Genomic DNA, 21,111 nt, shown 5'->3' with positions numbered 1-21,111 from the left:
GCTCTGCCATGTATTAGTTATATAATGCTGCTGGGCAGATTGTATAACCTTTCTGGTTCTTAGCCTTCAGGTCCAGCACTCAGCAGAGGCAGGTAAATCTCTCTGAGTTTGAGGCCAGCCTGTTTTACATATCAAGTCCCAGGCAGCCAGGGCCATACAGTGAGACCTTGTCTCACCTTTCCCCTCAATTTTTTTTTTTTTAGATGTGGCTCATGTGCCAAATAGTGTATTAAGAAGGTAAATTGTAAATAAAGAGTGTGCTGTGGTGGTTAATACGTTGTTAAGTTAAAATATGGTACAGCTGGTAGATAAGACACACTGTGTCTAAATAGATCAGTGTGTGCTTGTGCTTCTGTTTTCCAACTTCTGTTTTTAAGAGGATGTCATTTAATAACATACTGAAAGTTCATAATTGTCTTTCCTCCAAATGCAAAGTATGGTGTGGAAGCATGCAGGGGCATGCCTTTTTATCTCAGCACTTAGGCAAAAGGGAGACAAAGCTCTGTGAATCCCAGGGAGGCGTAGTGGTCTGCATTAAAGTTCTAGGTCATCCAGGGATACATGCTGAGTCATTGTCTAAACAAATGAGAACCTACTTGTTATTCTGTATTCTAAGAAGTTGGGATATCAAGTTTATTTCAGAAACTCAAAAAAAAATCAATGATTCATCTTTTTTTATCCAGTTTTATGGAAACCAAGCATTAAATAAAGGGAATTTTCACTAAGTAGACCATAGTCTATATGATGATGAAGGAATGATATATTTAGAATATTGCCATTTTGTAGATTTGAGGGATGTATTGAGTTAAGATAATAATCATTGGCACAAATACATCATATGTATTCAGATAGTACATGTCTTTTTTTGAGAGGTGTGTTGATAGAAGATATTGCTGTATTAGCTAGGGTGGTCTTGAACTTGCCATCACCTGCCTCACCCTCCTGTGTGCTAGGACTGATGGAACTACAAGTGTCTGCCACTGTGACAAACTAGTGTGTATTAATATACAGTGCTTTTTGTTTGGTAGTTCTCTATTCATCCTGAATTTGAGTAAGACCATATTGAACAATTACAGGAGGTCAAGGACAGAGACACACAATTAAACAAAGCACATTGAGTAGTCAGCAAAATATAGATAAATGAAGACTATAAGGAACTAATGACTTGATTTCTTTAGTAATATAATCACAGCAGGAAAGCATTAGGTGGAAACCTTTAAACAAAGCTAACTTGAGAGGCATGTCAACTAGTTGGAGTGTGTGGACCTTTGAACAAATGAAAGTTAACGATAGTACGCACAGCAGTTACTGTCCCTCCCCACCCTTACCTTAGGTAGAGTACACGGCAATAAGACTGTGTGCCAGTGCCCTCTGTATGTTTGTGGGATGGTGCCAGTATAGCTGAGCATGGTAGTTCATGTCTGTAAGTTCAGCACTCAGCAACCTGAATCAGGAGATTGTGGGAAATTTAAGTCCAGACTGAGCTACCTTGTTAAGTACAAGCCCTCTAGGGCCAAGTAGCTAGATTTTATTTATCTGAGGGGAAAAAAAGTGTTCTTAGTTTATCTGAGGGCCTGGGCTGTTTTCTAGGATTTTATTATTATTATTATTAATAATAATAATAAAAAACTTTGAACTTGAAAAAAGTAGGTTTTATATCTGAAACTCCTAGAACACCAGATTGCCATTTAATTTTGGATCACTTCTGTTAATTGTCTTTCCACTTAATTTACAGTATTACCATTTAAATTTCATCTCCTTTGAGTCTGAGGATGAGTTTGTTCATTTGTAGAGTGTAGCTGACTTTCTTCAGTATCTGAGGTTCTGCATGCTTGAGTTCTGTGGTTCTTCATCACTAAAAGTACCTGTTCAAATTATTCACGTATGTTTCTGTGCTTCCTTTCCTTTTTTTTTTTGTTTTGTTTTGTTTTGTTTTTCGAGACAGGGTTTCTCTGTGGTTTTGGAGCCTGTCCTGGAACTAGCTCTTGTAGACCAGGCTGGTCTCGAACTCACAGAGATCCGCCTGCTTCTGCCTCCCGAGTGCTGGGATTAAAGGCGTGCGCCACCATCGCCCGGCTTGTGGCATTCTTTTATTGATTTTTGTCGTCTTTTTTTTTTAAACTTTGTTTTCAGTCTTTTATTACCATTTTGTGTGTGTGTGAGCGTGTGAGCATGTGCATTCGGGAGTATGTAATCGGTTGTTAGAGAGCAATTTCTGTAGTTGGTACCCTCCTTCTTCCACCCTTATGTGTGTTCCAGGTATTGAAGTCATGTTGCCAGGCTTGCTTGGTAAACACCTTTATCCAATGGAACATCTTACCAACCTGGTATTCAGCTTTAAATGAGGTAGTTTTAGAAGTCCAGTTTCTTTTTTTGAAATGGTTTTGGCTTTTCTGTTTCTTTGTACTACCCTGTGTATATTTTAGAATCTACGTAAAGAAAATACTGTTGGGATTGTGATTGGGATTATACTGAAGCTGTGAATCAATTTGGGGAGAATTAATTTTAATAACAAAACTGAAACTTTGAATTTATGAATGTAGTAGTTTTATTTATCCCGTGGAGCCTTGAGTTTTTCCATTATCATGCAGTGATTTTCACCATACATGGCTGTAAAAATATTTTGTAGCTGACTCCACTATGTTAGATTACTTCTTGTTTTCTACTTATTTTTATGTTCTTGTACTGCTTTCTCATTCTGCAATAAAATGCTTGACAAAATCAGCTATAAGGGAAGGAAGGGTTTATTCTGCCTCATAGTCTAATCCACCCTGGACGGGGAAGGCATAGTAGCATGAGAGTGAGGTTCACACTGCGTCCTCAGTCAGAAAACAGAGAGATAGCAGTGGTGCTGTCTACATTTACTGTGGCGTTTCCCACCTCAGTTAACCCATTCTGGAAACCCCTTAACAGTTTGCAGTCAATATTAGTCATCACAAGACAGCCTAGTGTTAGAAACAGAGCCTGGAATATACCCAATTAAATATGCTATTCCAACGCAGGCTTCAGAAATCAACACCTTTCTCTTGAAGGTCTAGCTTCTGCTGCAAATTATCGCTTGTGCAGATGCCAGTCTCTATTAGATCGGCCCACTGGCTCACCCAGCTGCAAATCGTTCTCTACATGTTAATAATTGACTCCTGTCAGGGTTTATAGATATGTCTATTCAGTACTTATAAACCAAAAGGTATAGATTGCTTTATGTTTAAATGAAGGCTATTTATGTACTTTTCCTTCAACTTTAAATTAGCTCATTCTTTTATACTTGATATTAATCAAAAGATGACTCTTTTGTCAACATAAAAATATTTTTAATTGCATTATTTTATCAGTATGGGTGTTTTGCCTGCCTGTATCTCGAGTCTTGTGCCTGGTTCCCATGGAGTACAGAGGAGGGTGTCTAATCCCTGGAACTGGAGCTACAGATGACCGTGTGCCTCCATGTTGATGTTGACAATCAAATCTGGGTCCTCTGGAAGAGCAGCAAGTGCTTTTAACTGCTTAAGCCATTTCTCCAGCCCCCATGGTCAACATTTTTAGAAAAAGATCATTTAAAATCACTACCAGAATGGAACGACTGTTTGTTTGTTTTTTCTTTTAATTTACTATCATCATGTTCCAAGGTATTAAGTACATCCTATTAATTGTGAGTTTTGGCAGTCTAACAGTATTCAGTATAGCTGTTCATGTCTGGATGGTTACATAAGAATTTCTCTATCCATCTAGGGTCTGCAGGCTCTGCATGTTAAGTGAGATGCCTTTCCGAGCACTATCATCATCTGAAGTTTTTTGTTATGGTACTAGTATATATACTATCTCAAAAAGTAAATTCATGCTAAATTGAACACTTTTTCTGAAGTGAATTTTAAAGATATATTCAGAAAGAAAATTGAAGTTCAAAAATCTTATCTATTAATTAAAAGTTGGAGCTTGCCATCCTTGTCAAGCATGCTACCCTAAGGTAAAAAAAAAATGTGGCAAACCAGATGTGGTGCATGCCTTTAACCCGAGCACTCAGGAGAATAGCCCTGTTTATGTAACAAATGCCAACTAAGTCTTTTTAAAGCTTATTGTAAGGGTGCCATGTTATTTGCCATTCCTCTCCTGTATTCCACCCAAGATTAATAAAGGTGATTTTAAGGGTCTGAAGAGATTACCCAGAGATTAAGAGCATTGGCTGCTCTTCCTGCCGTCCTGAGTTAAATTCCCAGCAACCACATGGTGGCTCACAACCACCTAAAATGAGATCTGGTGCCCTCTTCTGGCCTGTACACATGTATGCAGGCAAAAACACTGTATACATAATAAATAATGTTTAAAAAAGGTAACTTTTAAGGGTTATTGCAAACCCATTGTAGTTATGTTGCCCGTATATACCAATATATATTGTGTTCTATGAGAATTATGGCTTGGAGGTTGCAAATATCATTTGGACTTCATTTGAGCCTCAGTTCTTTTGATGTTTTGGTTAAGTACAAAAAAAATGTTCAAATGTTGAGATGCCAAATTATCCTGTTCTGCATGCATCTGTTCTCTGTCCTTTCCTTCTGCAGTGCTAGAGATCAGGTTCTTGGACATGCTAAACAAATGTTCATTACTGAGCTACATCCCTCGCTAGCTTGATTTGAATTTTTTGAGCATCTGTTCATAGCAGACCCTTTTTATTTCTTCTTATAAAATTATTTATGTAGATCAATACATAGATGAATCTTACAGCAACTATCTTTCATTGTTTTCTAAATTTCTTTCTAGAATATTTTTCTTAGTATTTCAGTAGCAAATCAGAGAAAACTTTATGGATAAACTCAGTGGTGGTGGTGATGATGTAGTACAATGAAACTACTAGTGAAGGAATTAGATAAAAGTTGGGTGTTTGTTACTTAACATTTCATGACTTAACATTTTCTGGTGTCTATTTTATAAATAAGAACATGAATATGATGATTAAATAACACATATATATAGAGGGGAATGGTAATATAGTCTAGCACATATATCATTGTATATCTATTTATTGAGATAAGGATCTCATTATATATCCCTGATTGTAGACCACATTGGTCCTTAACTCACAAAGATCTGCTTGCCTCTGCCTCCCAGTACCAGGCTTAAGGCTTGCTCCATGATACCAGGCACCTTATTTTTAGTATGAAGTATTTTTTGTGGTTAAACAGCATTAGGATGAGGTTGCTATTTGGTTTTGAATAAACCACAAGACAGATTTCTCAAAGCCATGCAGTTCATTTTCACTTCATGTAAATAAAGCAATATGAGGTCTATATTTATACCAAGTGGGTATAAAATACTTGCAGTTATTTACACTAAGTTTAAAAAAAATCACTAAATAGCAAGGTATGGTAGCTCATGCCTGTAATCCCAGAACCTGGGAGGCGAGGCTGGGGTTCCTGTGAGTTTCAAAGCTAGTGAGGTTAAATTACGAGACCTTGTCTCCAAAAATAACAAAAAGATTATTACAGCAGAGTGTAGTCATCTCAGTTACCAAGGGGCCAGATCTTAGAGTTCATTGTTCTGATATCTCAGGGTGTATTTCTTTTTTCTTTTTTTCTTTTTGGCTCCCCGTCAGGGAATCAAACCCTGGTCTTCCGCGTAACAGGCGGGGATACTCATCACTATACAAACGAGGATCAGGGTGTATTTAAAATATGTTCATTATGAAATAATTTCCAATTATTCTTTTATCTTTAATCTTGTCATCACATTAATAGGCATGATTGTTCAAGCAGCCCCCCAACCCAAGTTCTTCTGAATTCTTAGCATCCTAGTGATTAGTTTTTATAAAGTTGCAAATGTTTGTATAGAATGGAATCTTCTTTTTCATTTCTTATATAATCATGAACACAATGTTTAATCAGCAAAAAGAGCAGCTATATTTAAGCATACACATACTTATCTTTTCTTAGTCATTTATATTGTTGTGATATAGTTTACACAGAAAGTTAGTGACTGCTTTAGTTTGCAGGTGCAGCAATTAGGCAATATAAATTAAAACAAGTAAAAAAAGAAAACACACTAATTCTTGCCTCAAGGGGTCTTATAGTTAATAAAAAAAAAAAACAGCAATAGCCGTGAACAGAAAAAAAAAATCTAGCAAGCAAATGGAATGACCTAATTGCTCTTTAGCTTGCGGCTGCCCTGCCTCAGACTATAGAATATAGATATCATTGTATGTGCCACCACGATCTGCTGCTTTGTTGTTGCTGTTTTCCCATGAAAGATTATTAAGTTTTTCCAGATATGTTTTCTGTATCATTAAAAATGTATTTTTTCCATACTCTATTAATGTGGTTTATTATGTTGATTGACTTGTATATTATGAGCAATTTTCTACTAACTTTTGTGAATAATATTTTATGCCGATTTCAGTTTATATGTTATTTGTTTACCTCAAGGATAGGATGGTTTGCAAAGCCTAATGTATTTTGTTTGCCTTTTCTTCTTTCTAATGATGAGATTTCAGGGCCTTTTGTATTGAATTATATACTCTAAACTACTAAACTGTACCTCTAGCTGCCTGTTTATTTTGGAAAATGCTTCCCAAGCTGCACTATTAGAATGGTCAGTTACACATAGATATTTAGTGTGTATTTCAGATATGCTGGCTAATATGTGCTGATCAGCATTTTTGAATTACTTTTCTTACCATGTAGTCCTTTATGATTTATTTCCTTGTCAAAGTAATAAGTAGGATGCTTGCTCTAAGAGAACACTACAAAGCTCCCGCAGTTGGGAAGTAAAAACAGGAGGATAACAAGTTTGAGACCACTTTGCTCTATATTATACCAAAACCTCATGCCCCAAACCTCAAAAGTTATGTTAATAATGTCTTATCTAATTTTTTTTCATGGGTTAATGTCATTGCTGTATGTTGGTCATGAAATGGTATGTTCTTCTTTTTCCATAGGTGTATGTGGAATTTGATGACCTTGAATGGGATAAACGGGAGTGGGTTAAAGTTTATGAAGATTTTTCAACTTTCTTGGTGGAATACCACTTAATCTGGGCCAAAAGAAACGACCCTAGCCAGACTCAGGGATCAAAGAGCAGACAAATTCAGTGGCCTGCACTGGTAAGATATGTTCATGTTTTATTAAGTGTTTTCAATTGTTTGTTTAAGATGAATAAGCATCAAATGTAAATTGAGGTGTGTCTGGCCAGCTATAGTTTAAATTCCTGAAAATTTTTTGATCTGGCAGAAGTTTCAAAGCACTATTATAATTAACAGCTTTGTCAGTTTGATTAATATTTTTCAGCATATAGTTCATAGTTTGCTCTATCCAGTTAGGTAAAAATTAACTCAAATAGTTTATAGGCCACTTGAGAAATAGTCATCTAGATGTTTTCTGTGTACTGTTGAGTAGCCTTGGTGAAAGAAACTTCAAAGTGAAAGAGAGACACTTGAATTACAAAGCATTCAACGACACATAATTGTTCTTGTTTACAGTGATACATGTTTAGTTGGTGGGTTGAATTCATTTATATCTGGAATTGGTTTGTTTAAGAAAATATTTTAATAAAGTTCTTATTAGTTTAAAGATGTCTTAGGGTTTCTGTTGTTGTGAAGAGTCACTGTGATCACAGAAATGCTTATGAAGGAAAATATTTAGTTGTGACTTAAAATTTCAGAGGTTTAGTCTATTATCTTCATGGCAGTCATGGTGCAGAAGAAGAAGCTGAGAGTTCTGTCTTGATCCACAGGCAACAAAAGGAACCAGGCCACACACTGGGCATTGCTTGAATAAAGGAGATGTCAAAGCATACCCCCACAGTGGCACACGTCTTTCAACAAGGCCACACCTACTCCCACAAGATCACACCTCCTAAATAGCACCACTCTTTGTAGGCCATACCTGTTCAAACCATCACAGTTTTAGAAAACAAATATACGAACTAAACAAGATTACTAAATTCTGTTAGGAAAGCCAGGCATGGTTGTATCTAACACCAGCAATTTAAGAATTAAAGCGGGAGGATTGGGTCAGGAGTTCAAGATGAGCATCATCTACAGAGTGAGTTTTAGGCTAGTCTGACATCCTAGGAACAAAAGAAAATTCTTTTAGGAAAATAACTGTTAACAACTATTACTATTTACTGGCAAAATGTACAGCAAATAATGAGTAGGCAGTAATTCCTTTAAACTATCGTCATAGTAGCATTGTGGATATCCTTTAAAAATCATTAAACTGGGCTGGAAAGATGGCTTATTAGATAAGAGCCTCTTCTAGAGGACCTGAGATTTGTTCTGAACACCCATTTTGGGTTCTCAACTGCCTGTAACTCCAGCCCTAGGGGATCCAAAGGTCTCCTCTCACCCGTGGACACCTGCATGCGCATGGCATGTTCACATAGATATGCACACAAACACACATAAATAAAAAGAAAGCAAAATGTTAAAAAAAAATCAACAGTGATTTGGGTGTCTGATAATAACTGATGAATAAGCCATGTTAGGCACTTTCAATCCCAAACCCTAATATTGGGGATTGAATCTGGGGCCTCATCCACACTAGGCAAGTCTTACTAATGAGCCAGTCTCTAGCCTCTCAAGTTTTTAAAAGCATGATTTTCTTACATATTTTATAGCTAGTTAACTCTTTAATGCTTTTCTAAATGTAAAATAGAAATTTACTTCATCTCTTTTGACCACTGCTTTTAAACAGTTTGAAGACATAACATGATTTTAAAAATAGAGACTAGGATGTAACTCAGTAGTAGAATAATTGCGTAGCACCTACATGTTCCTGGATTCAGTGTGAATAGAATAAGTAAATAAGACAAAAGGAGTGAATGAAGTAAGTTGAGTCAATAGCATTATAAAAGAAAATAAAATACTGAAAATGATTTCTATGAACTATAGTTTTGGATAAAATCTTCAAGAAACAAAGATACTCATTTTGTTCACGGGCATAAACAAACTTATTAAATGAAGATGTCCCAGCATTAACAACAACAACAAAATAAACCAGGTATGTGTACTGATACACCTTTGATACCAACAGTTGAAGCTGGGTAAGTTCCAGGCCAGCCTGCTCTACATAGTGAATTTCTGGCCAGCCAGGACTACATATTGAGACCTTGACTAAACTAAGTTTCATAAAGTTAAATGTGGCACAAACATACTGACATGGATCAGCAACAACAAAAAAGCAATGCTAACATACTTGTAAAGGGTTTCTGTACCCCAATATTAAGTCTCTCCACTGACGCAGTAATATGAGTCAAGCCGAATTAAAAAAAAATTAGGTTTATTGGTAAAATGCTCTTGTGTAATTCTCTGGCCCCCAGAGAAGAGACCAAAAAGAAAACTACCTGGCACATCTCTGGAGGGCAGTTTAAACACCCCATAGGTGTGATTTGAGTATCTCTGGGAGAGGAGCTGCCTTTTTGTGGGGTTTCTGAGATGGGACATGATTTGGAGAGGGAGGGAGGGAGGGAGGGTGGGTGAGGTGGAGCTTCCCACCAGCAGTTAAATTACTTGTTTGTTTTTAGATTTATATCACTGATGTGTGTGACTCTAGAGATCATCTAGTTCCTCCTTCTGGGAATGTTGTAGTTTTTCAAGTACTTGTTATCTAATACACAATGTGATATACTAAGGTTAGATTTGGAATCCTGACTACTATTTACTATGGGTTTATGGGCTAATAATACCTACTTTTAAAAATTAAGCAAGAAAATATATAGCTCAAATTCAGAATATCATTGGAATGAGTTTTGCCTTACATAGTCTTTGAAGGGTGTCTTTACAAGAACATACTTGTTTCTTTTTTTTTTAAGGGGCTTACCAGAACCAGCTGGGGTTTGATAATTTCCTGAAACTCATAGAACTTACTGAAAATTAATAAAACACTTAAGCCTCAGGCCGGTGGTGGTGGTGGTGGCAAACACCTTTAATCCTAGCACTCGGGAGGAAGAGGCAGGCAGATCTCTGTGAGTTCGAGGCCAGCCTGGTCTACAAGAGCTAGTTCTAAGACAGGCTCCAAAGCCACAGAGAAATCCTGTCTCGAACCACCACCCACTTCACCCCACCCCATAAAAAACATTTAAGCCTACATTTGCTATTTGGAGATTTTCAGCTAGTTTGTACTCCTAATTAGCTAAAGAACTATTTCTTCAGGGAAAGTGAAGAGCCAGAGCAAGAAGGACAGAATGTCATAAAGTCCACATGGGCAGGCAGTTAGAAACCTGTCCAACCACCTCATGTAAAAGCAGTTTATTTTCTTGTAGTATGTGTGTGCATGTATGAATATGTATGTGCAGGTGAATGTGAAGGCCTAGAGCCTCAGACTCCCTGAAGCTGGAGTTGCAGGTGGTTGTGAGCCACCCGCATTGATGCTGGAAACTGAGCTCCGAGCCTTTGCAGAGAGCAGTTTGTATCTTAGTCTTCAGCCCTCTAAAGCAATTTCTAAACTGCTTTGTTTCTGTGTGTAAATGGGTACACACGTGTGTGGAAGTCAGAAGATAGTTGTCACAGTTCTCTCTATCTACTCTGTGGGTGCTGGGGGTCAAATTCATGTTGTCACACTTGGTAGCAAACACCTTCACCAGCTCAGCTGTCTCACAGGCTCTGATTGTGAGTTAAAAGCATTGCTATATTGGTAATAAACATTTATATGTGTTATAGGTGTTATATATGTATTTGTATTTTGTGTTTTCTTTTGATCTTTTAGAAACGTTTTAGTTATGTGATTATCTGTGTATAGATTTGTACATATGAGTACATATACCAAAGGACAGAAGTGGTCAAATCTGAGGTAGCTGTGACTTATAGGCAGCTGTGAACCACCAGCCATGGGTATTGGCAGCTGAATTCAGGTCTTCTAGAAGAGCAACTATGTGTGTGCTGCTGCGCCCCCCTCCCCCAATTTTTTTTAAAGGTCACGTGTTGCTGTGTAATACTGGCTTATAGCTCAAGGTCAGACTTTTAGTGGTCTCGTGTTCTAAGGAAATTGTGTTTATCAGTTTTCAGTGACTTCTACCAAGACATCTCAGAGATAGTCTTTTTGTCAAATGTCAAAACTTTGTGGCTTATTGATAACACTTAAGTGCTTTTTTATCATTGATAAGCATCTTTTGGCAAATGGATAGTAGATGGCTTGAGAAATGGCTCAGCAGTTTATAGCACTATTTGCTCTTGCAAAGGACCTGAGTTCAATTCCCAGCACATGAACGCGCGCGCGCGCGCACACACACACACACACACACACACACACACACACATACACACACACACACACACATTAGCTCTTTATTCATAATCCCAGGGGATCTGGCAACATCTTCTGGCCTCTTCTGACACCAGGTTCGCATGTGGTGCGCACACAAACATACACACACACGCAGGGAAAACACATACATATTAAAATTCCAAACTAAACAAAACATGGGTACTATAGTCATGTTCCATATATGACTTATTTACTGTGTGAATTTTCTATATTATAGTGGCCCACAGAGATTATAATGAAGCAGAAAAAGTCATGGCACTGTATAGTTTTGCTACACTTTTTCTGCATTTGTTTTTTTAAATTAAGGTGATTTTAAAAAGTAATTTATTTTATGTTCATTGGTGTGAAGGTGTCAAATTCCCTAGAACTGGAGTTGCAGACATTCGTGAGCTGCCATGAGTGTCCTAGGAATTGAACCCAGGTTCCCAGTCTTCTTAACCTCTGAGCCATCTAGCCCCTTTTCTGTTTTTTTATGTGCACAAATACTTAGCTTTTGTTTTAGTTGCCTGGGTAGTCAACGTCATAATATGCTTTATTGGTTTGTAGACTAGAAACTATAGTGGTATATTATTTGTGTTTTAATGAATAAAGCTTGGCCTGAAGATCAGTGGGAAAAGCAGCCATACTAGTCAGCCACACTGGCCAGGTCGTGGTGATACACACCTTTCATCCCAGGACTCGGGGAGACAGAAGCAGGTGGATTTCTGTGAGTTCAAGGCTACCCTGGGGTATACAAGATTGACTCTGTCTAAAAGAGAAACAGCCCATCTCTGTAAAGGTGATCCCAGCACTAGGGAGGTGGAGACAGGAGTGATGTGTCTGGGCAGAGAGGAATGTAAAGGGAAGAAACAGAAACTCAGTGGAGTGTGAGGATTGGTGGAGACAGGGTCTTGCCCCTTCTGTCTGAAGACTTGGTAGTGGTGACAGGTCTCTAGTGGTTGGCTGCTTTGCTTTTCTAATCTTCAGGTTGAACCTCAGTATCTGTCTCTGGGTTTTTATTATTCATGCTACAAGAAACAATGGTCTAGGCAAGTAGGCTTATACTTTCTAGAGTTGTGTAAATGTGTATTGTGTCATTTGTAAAAGACAGAATTGTCTACTGTTGACACTTGTTAGAACATGCCCTATAGTAAATTGATATACAACTGTACTTAGCACATGTTTAGCTTTTAATTTTTTTAAATTTTAATATAAAGTTATAATTGTTTGGGGCTAGAATTATGGTTTAGCAATTAAGAGCTCTTGTGGAAGACCCAGTTTGTTTCCATGAAACCAATGAAGTAGCTTAAAACCATATGTGACTCCAGTTTCTGCGGATCTGGTTCTGCCTTCTGACCTCTGTGGGCACCAGGCACAGAAGCAGTGCATAGACATGCTTCCAGACAAAAGACAAAAAATAAAAATAAAACGTATCTTTTTTTAAAGGTGAAATTGTTTTTGACACGAACTTTAGGATACCTATCTTAATTCATATTAGTAGTTACTTTATTGTTTTTAATGACTAAATTTATTTATTGAGAGTTTCATATATTCCAAGTTTCCCTGAAATTCACTGTTTAGGTGAGGATGGCTTTGAAGGTCTAATACTACCTCAGCCAGGATTACAGATGTGTCACCATATCAGTCAGTGATACTGGAGATGAAATCTAGGGAAACACCATTAGCAGCTGACTTAATTACTGTTCTGTTGCTGCCAAGAGACACCATAAGCAAGTCAACATATAGAGAAGGAAGTGTGAAACTGGGGTCTTGCTTACAGTTTCAAGCATGAGTCTATGACTATCATAGGGGGAACATGACGCTGGGAGGCAGAGTTGGCACAGGGCCAACAGCTGAGAGTTTACATCTGAATCAGAAGCATGAGGCAGAATATAAGAGACAGTAGGCCTGGTGTTAGCTTTTGAAACCTCAAAGCCCACCCCTACTCCTCAGTGACACACATCCTCTAACAAGGCAGGACCTCTCAATCTTTCCAAACCTTCAAATCCATGAACTCATGGAGCCATTCTCATTCAAACCTCATACTATCCTATGACTGAGTTTATAAGTAGAAGAAAAAGTGTAGAGTACAGATTTTAAGTACTCTGGAGGTAGAATCAGGAGGATCAGTGGAGATCAAGGTACCCCTGAGCTACATAGAGAGTTTGAGGGAAGGCGGTGTGATACCTTGTCTTAAAAAATGTTGTGCCAGATGGCTTGGGTAAGGCACTGGTCCCTAAGCCTAGTGACTTGAATTGTGTCGCCATAACCAAATGAAAGGAGATAATTGCCTTCTTCAAAGTGGCAAAGAAAATTGCCACTTGACTTTACCTGTGAATGATAGGGTTCACAGGAATGCCAACCTCCTTCTGAAAATATTAATAATGTAATTTAAATATTTAAATCCACAATCAAAGGCATTTTAATTAAACTAATTTATGTTATAATGTGGAATGATACTTTATTAAAGCTAGCTTCAGGGCTGGGGTATAGTTCAGTGCTCATGCTGGCTTCTTGTGCTAGAGACCGTGGGGTGTGGGGGCACTAGATGCAAAGGAGAGGAGAGATCAGAAGCTTACCTTGTCAGGTGTGTCTAGTGTAAACAAAACAAAACAAAACCCTATTCATACATCTTTTGGCACTGCAGCACAACGTCAGCCATAAATTCATGCTCTGTGTAGTTGTGTTACAAAAAAACCCAAAAGACAAAATAAGAACTCCTGCCCACAAAGCTTATATTTAATCAATTTTACAGTTTTATGTTTGGTTATTTTTATAGCTATCCTTCTTTAGTGGCATATCAGCTGTGGGCCACAGGTTATACACACAAATGTTATTTAATGCATAGACTAATTTATAAGAGATTATTTCTGGAATGTTGTTGATTTTGCACATTTGGAGAAAATCTATATTTACTGTACTGCCGGTCATGATCTCCCCCCATCAATATATGTCTCCATTTATTTATTTCTTAAGTTAAATCTCTAGATAAAGTTGAGTTTTTCTTCCCTACAGATTGAAAATCTTGTTCATTAATCTTGTATTCAGATGGCGTTAGTTATTTATTGCTGGTACAGGTAAAATCTTATAGAACACAGAGAAATACAGTTTTTTGTATAGTGAATTTTTTCTTTGCCAGTGATTTTTCTAATTTTTTCAAATGTTCACAATGTTGATTAAAACACAGATGAGTTTTGTTTATAGTCATTGAAGTCATCATTATGTTGCTGAAGGCAAAATAATAACTGCTTTGAAAGAATTTTCTAAATTAAAAAGTACACGGAAGGGATTGGAGGTGTCACCTTGGTAGGGTGTATGCTTAGCATACTTGAGGCTCTGGATTTAATATCTAGTACTAAAGAACAGGTCACTATGACAGTACCTTTTCAGTTTGTGCTGTAGCACACGGAAACTATAATAAGCATATGGCATAATTAATTAAATAAATAAAGGTGGCTTAGTAAGTATCTGGGGTTTCCTTGAGTGTTATGCCCTTCCCAGATACTGTAAAGCTACATAAGTAAAATTCTGGGACACTACCTTGTTCCCTATTGGATTCATACTAATTGGAATTAACTGGTGTTATGATTTACCTTTAAGAGTAATGTCATAAATTTTTCATAGCTTCTTAATTATAAAAAGTTTCAGCTTTTATTCTTATATAATACTGATTTTAAAACTAGATGGGCTTATCTCCTCAGTACAGACACTTGTCTGTGAATATACTTTACCTCATAATTATCTTTACAAGGGGAAAACAAAATAATTGAATCATTAGATGCAGATAATGAGTCCCTTTTAAATACTACTGAGGCATCTGGCAGATTTTTTAGTGTAGACCATATACTGAGTTCCTCAGAGAGGATAGGCCAGTCTCTAGATTTCTACCTCTGTCTTTTAGAAGTAAGGTCAAGCAAAACAGCTCTTTGGCATGAAGTACATTCTCTTAGTTGACTTGACACAAAATGGTGATCAAGCCCAGGACATTAAAAAAATCATCATAGATCCTTTCCTCTAAATAAAAAGATAGAGGCAGAGGAGAGTTTGTTTGTAACAGACCTTCGTGTATTTAGTGTTTGAGTCAGAATCTGGTTTGATTATTCTTTAGATCTGTTACAAGACTGTATGTAAACTTGAAGTTGTGTTTGTTTAATAAGTGGGGGTTCCTTAATTAACAACTATATCATTTGTTTCCTATATCCCTGGTGTTCCCACCTCTAGCTGTGCTCTGTCATTAGGTGGGACTGGCCATGAGATGCTTCTTGAGAAAGGATACTTGAATGGCACATTTTAAAAGTATGCATGTGGACTTAATACTTTGGAAATACAGCTTCTCTGATTTTAAATGTAAATCTTTGTGTTGGAATGCTTCCTAGCCTGCTAATCCAGAAACCCGATGACATTTTATTTTCTGACCACCCCCCCTTCTGTGGTTGTTGGTTTTGTTTTTTTGTTTGTTTGTTTTAAGATTGTCGAATGTTCTCTTTATACCCAAGTTTCTGAAATTTGATTGTTATGTCTCTTTGAATTGCAGTATTAAAGCTTAACTTTCTTCAGTCCTGGGAAATAATTCTCTTCTCTCCTTTCTGTTTTCTGTTTTCTCTGGTGATAGGCTCCCTGTTTTTTTTTTCCTCTCAGGAAAGAATCAGTCTCTGATCAGTCTGAGTCTGTCATGGTTCTGGGTACAAAGTAAGGGGGAAAGATTGAAAGTCTCAGTCTTTAGCTGTAAATCTGCAAATTTGTTTGATTTTGATCAAGCACAGAAGTGACTTTGGGTTATTCCCTAGAGGCCTTATTATTGTTGTTTTAAGTTATCTCTATGTATGTGTGAGTGTATAAATGATGGAACTTGAGCTTTAGACTACTAGCCTGACCTTCAACTTCCTTCTGCCTTCTCTGCCTTGAGTGCTGGTATTAAAGGCATGCACCACCACCACCTTGCCCAAGAGAGGTGGTCTAAAATACATATAATTACCTATCTAGGTGTTGTTTAAGCTTTGAAAAATAAGGTAGAATGCTTGACCACAGTGCGTCCTCATCTTGATGAATATGGTAGTTGTGATGAACGATCATCATTATCAGTTTGACTGGGCTTAGGATCACCTGGAAGATATACCCTGAGATTGTCAATGAATTTTTAGAGAGGTTTCACAGAGAAGGGAAGACCTGTCCTGCATATGGACAGCACTATTACATGGTCAGTGTCCAGGGGTGAATGAAAAGGGAAAAGAAGATAAATGGGTGAGCAGATCATTCACCTGCTTTCCTTCCCTATGGTTGTCATAGCTACCTCATACTCCTGCCACCACACCTTTCTATAGTTACAGAGGACTGTACCCTCAAACCAGGAGCCACAGCACACCTTTCCTTGAGTAGTTTTATTAAATATTTTGCCGCAGTAACAAGAAGAGCAATAAATCTAAAGGTGAGCCCTGTAGCAATTAATTATATTTACTCCAATGTTTAGGTAATATATTACTTCAATAGTAGTATGATATTAATAGTTATTATTATTTAACATTCTTACAATTCTATAGATTGAAAGATGGATTTAATAATTATTGAACTTGCATACATATTTTCAAAATACTTTGGATTTTGTTGTTGTTGTTGTTGCTTTTTTGTTTTTGGTTGGTTTTGGGTTTTTGAGACAGGGTTTCCCAGTAGCTATGGAGCCAGTCCTGGAGCTTGCTCTGTAGACCAGGCTGTCTTCGAACTCATAGAGATTCGTCTGCTACTGCCTCCTGTGTGCTGGGGTTAAAGGTGTGTGCCACCACTGCCCAGCTATATTTTAGAATTTTTAAGATAAAAATGCAGAATAAGCATTATGTATTAAGAAGAATATAGCCTCCTCTCACACATAACCAGTCTAAAGTTTGAAGATCAAAATGCAGAAGCTATAATGATCCAAGAATATCTAAAATTAGTGTCTCACATATATTTCAGTGTAGAGTTGGGAGCCGAACCCATTATCTTGCATATGTTAGGTAAATGCTCTACCACCAAATCATAGTCCCAGCCTTCATGGAGGTATGTGTGTGTGAAGTGCATTATTACCTGACCACTTACTGTTGAAACACCTAATGCTTTTTATATACCATTTGTATTGATGGTGTTCTCTGTTCTTTTTCGTCCTTACTCTTATTGGGGATCAAACCAGTGCTTGTTCCTGCCAGGCAACATTTCAACTACTTTGCTGCAATCCTAGCCTGTATATTATCTAGTTAAACATAGCCCATATACAGTCTGTTCATTATCTGAAACCGCATCACTATATGTATGAAAGAGGTAGTACTATAATAGCCTTAGTTTATGTTGAAAAATTGAAACAAAATGAAGCAGAACCTCTGTCCTTTTCCCTTCTACAATATAATTCTGTAACTGAATGCCCTACGTATTGGAAGCTAAGAATTGTTCAGTGTGAACTTTTTTTTTTTTTGACTTTTCGAGACAGGGTTTCTCCGTGGCTTTTGGTTCCCAGTGTGAACTTTTTTGACAGTGTGGGGAACCATCTCAAGATACTGATCACAGATGACACAATTCTTTAATAATCTATTCATTCATCGTTCATGCCTTTGTCTGTATGGGTTATCCAGGTTCACTAATCTTTTTGTATATAACTTTGATACAACTGCTTCTGAAATTACCATAGAGTAGATGGTGAGAATTTTTTACCTTACCCTATATTAAATATGCATTAAAGGTTTACAAATAAAATATTTAGTAATAAGGCTCAAAGAAATTTTCATTGAAACAGTTCTTTGGTTTACTTACAATTCTAACATTTTATTGAAGGGGAGTGTAATTGTTAATACTAATGATAAATGTTAATTTTTTACATTGTCATTAAAATACTCTCTGAATATTTGATACTGCCAGGCAAAGAGTATCCTCAGCATTTTTCAGAATTGTGATTGATATTTTGATGAGATGATTGTCAAGACTGAGAATGACACTTTTGAATAGATACATAATAACAAATGGAAGAAATATGTTTAGGGCCTTTTCAAAAATTACTGGAAATTCTGCCCGAACCCCAAGCCAAAGTCATCATATAACATCCAACTGAAACTCAAATGGCATTTTAGGGGGCAGGGATTCAAGACAGGGTTTCTCCATGCAGCCTTGGCTATCCTGGAATTTACTCTGTAGACCAGACTGGCCTTGCCTCTGTGAATTTGAGGCCAGCCTGGTCTACAGAGGACAGTTAGGGCTATGCAGAGAAACCCTGTCCCAAACAAGCCAATCAACAAATAGAAAAAAAAATGCTGTGTATACGGGGGGGGGGGGGGGGGAAGCTAAAAAGTAAAATAATTATTAAAACAAAATAATTATTAAAATCCACTTAAGTTTGATTATAGTCAGTATGAACTTATTTTCAGACATTGTCGGAAGCATGATTCTCAGAGGAAATCGTACTAAAAGTCTCAGGACTAGTCCATGGAAGAGTTATTTTTATGAAGGGGATCCTTTAAAGGACTCTTGATACATACCTTTATATGCTGTAGGATATGTAGCTAAAGAAATACACACATTTATGTATTTTAAAGTTTGGCAGTAACATATATTCTCAAATGGTGGAAGTGGATTTTGGTTTTGTTGTTGTTTAACAGATTAAAGGGACTAAGAAATTGCTGTCTATGATTTCTGGCTCTATTCCACCCATTCTAAATAAATTCTCAGTGGTCTTACTATATAGGCTAGCATCATAGTTAGTGTTCTTGTTGTAGCAAATGGTACCAATAATATGTTTATTTTGTATCTTAGTCAAAAGAACTTGACATTTAGTTTCCTGCACACCTAGGAAAAATCAGTTTACTAATACAAATGATTAATTAAAAATGCTATTTTTATTATTGAATGTTCCTATTTTGAAGTAAAGTAGGTGATTTCTTTTTCTTTATTTAAAAAAAAAACATTCTGGCTGTGGATCCTGAATTCTCATTCTCTCAAATGTAGCCAGCAGTCTGAGAACGTCTATGTCTGAAAAACAGAGACAGCCTTATGCCCAAACTTCTGTTACCAGTGCCTTTTGATATCCAGTATGAATTGTTTTGTTTAAATTTCTGACAGTGGCAAAGGCAATAGCTAAGTATTCACATTTTAAATAACTTTCAAAAGCTGGAAATCTGTGTAAACTTTTTTGTGGGGACTCTCTTTGGAGTCTTGAGAGAACTATTTGTCTCTGCCTCTCTATCGTTCTGTCACTGTGCATACTGAAGCAAGGAGGTTGAGAATTCAGCTTTCTGTAGTCTGCATAGCCAGTTCCAAGTCAATTCACGGAAAGTAAAGCTATAATAGAATATTATTTTTAAAATATCAGATATAAAAGTACTTGGGTTTGGTTTTCTTGAGTGAGTGTCTGACTTTCTGTCCCAGGGTGGTGTGGAGCTGGTGATGACTTTCTTTTTAGAGTCTGGTACAAGTGCTGGGGTTACAGTTGTGATCACCCTGTCCATCTTCAATGTAAATTTTCTTTTTCAGCCTTTCTTTGTTGGTTGTCTCATTTCTTTTTTTCTCCTGGTAAGGTTACTTGCCTGTGTAACTAAAACTGTAGTTGAAGTTTTTTCATCCCAATTTTACCTATCAAGTCTATAAACCGAGCTCCTTAACTGTTCAGATTTACAGTTCTGTTCAGCTTTTTTTCCTTTTTAAAATTTATTTATTTTTGCATGTAGCAGGATATAAGCATAGGCCAGTGGTCTAGTATTTTTAACTTTACAAAAAGATTACAATAATATACCTTTTGGGGAAATATTTGTCTTACTGAATTTTAGTTAGGCGTGGAGTTCTGTGCTGTTTTTTTTCTCAGTAAATGTTAACAAGCCAACAAAACGATTAAATAAGATTTAATCAAGAAAGGTGGAAATGGTGCTCAGTTGGTATAAACTTGCTGAGAGTGTACACAAAGCTCAGGATTCAATCTGCAATACCACATGAGTTAGTATGGTCGTGCATGTCTATAATTTCAACACTTGGGAGAGGGAAATAAGGGTTGTTGGAGGGTCCAGATCACCCTCAGCTACATAATGAATTCCAGGCCAACTTGGACTATATTAGACTCTTTCTCAAAATAAAAGAAAGTTTTGTTTGAGTATGGTGGTGTATACCTTTAATCCCAGCTTCAGAGGTAGAAGCAGGTGTATCTCAGTTCTAGGCCAGGCAAGGCTCCAAAGTGAGACTTTGTCTCAACAGCCCTCAAATCCCAACAAAGAAAAAGAAAAGCATCTATAAGAGAAATATATGAAAATGTTATGTATTGGGGTTTCTGACAACTTTTTAATCTTTTCCAGTTACATGTTAGATATGTCTATGATGCACCATGTAATCTCTCAGAACTTCTGTACACTGTAGTGTTCAAATCAGTGTAGCTTTATTTCATGTGATGAAAACTTCAAAAACCCTTCTAGCTGTTAAACAGTAATATATCTGGGCATGATGGCATACATTTAGTCCCAGGATTCAGCAGGGCAGGAAGGTGGATCTCCTGAGTTCAAGGTCTGTCTGGTCTACAGAGCAAATTTCGGGACAACTAGGGTTACACAGAGAAACCCTGTCTTAGGAGCAAAAACACAAAACAAAACAAAACAAGAATACATGGCATTAGCCTCATCTCTTGTCGCATTACTGTACCATAAGTCAGTCATCTGGATGTTTTATAAACTTTCCCACACTACACCTCCCCAGACTCCTATAACCACCATTTTTATTCTCAACTTTTGTGAGATCAGCGTTTTCTAGATTTTGTATCAGTTGAGATTTTGTAGTACTTCTTTTCATACTTCTTTTTCTGTGCCTGACTTGTTGAACTTACTGTAGTCATAATGACCTCTATTTCTGTCCGTGATAGAGCAAATGGTTAATCTTTAGTCACTCTTGTTTTTGT

The 21,111-nt window shown here is 37.1% G+C and overlaps 1 protein-coding gene across 4 annotated transcripts in view; it reads left to right on the top strand.

The window, feature by feature from the left end:
• The window catches only part of Jmjd1c (jumonji domain containing 1C), a 173,413-nt gene that overhangs the window by 58,765 nt on the left and 93,537 nt on the right, over nt 1-21,111 (top strand). For all 4 annotated transcript variants that reach the window (XM_075980072.1, XM_075980074.1, XM_075980071.1 and 1 more), the window contains exon 2: nt 6,923-7,087. Coding sequence is in view for 2 of the 4 variants with exons in the window: in XM_075980071.1 (XP_075836186.1) it covers nt 6,923-7,087 (165 nt within the window). In the remaining 2 variants the exon portion in view is untranslated. The remainder of the gene's footprint in view (nt 1-6,922; nt 7,088-21,111) is intronic.

The sequence above is a fragment of the Microtus pennsylvanicus genome, chromosome 7, assembly GCF_037038515.1.
Source record: "Microtus pennsylvanicus isolate mMicPen1 chromosome 7, mMicPen1.hap1, whole genome shotgun sequence".
Classification (NCBI taxonomy): domain Eukaryota; kingdom Metazoa; phylum Chordata; class Mammalia; order Rodentia; family Cricetidae; genus Microtus; species Microtus pennsylvanicus.
This window is presented reverse-complemented; position numbering and strand designations above follow the sequence as displayed.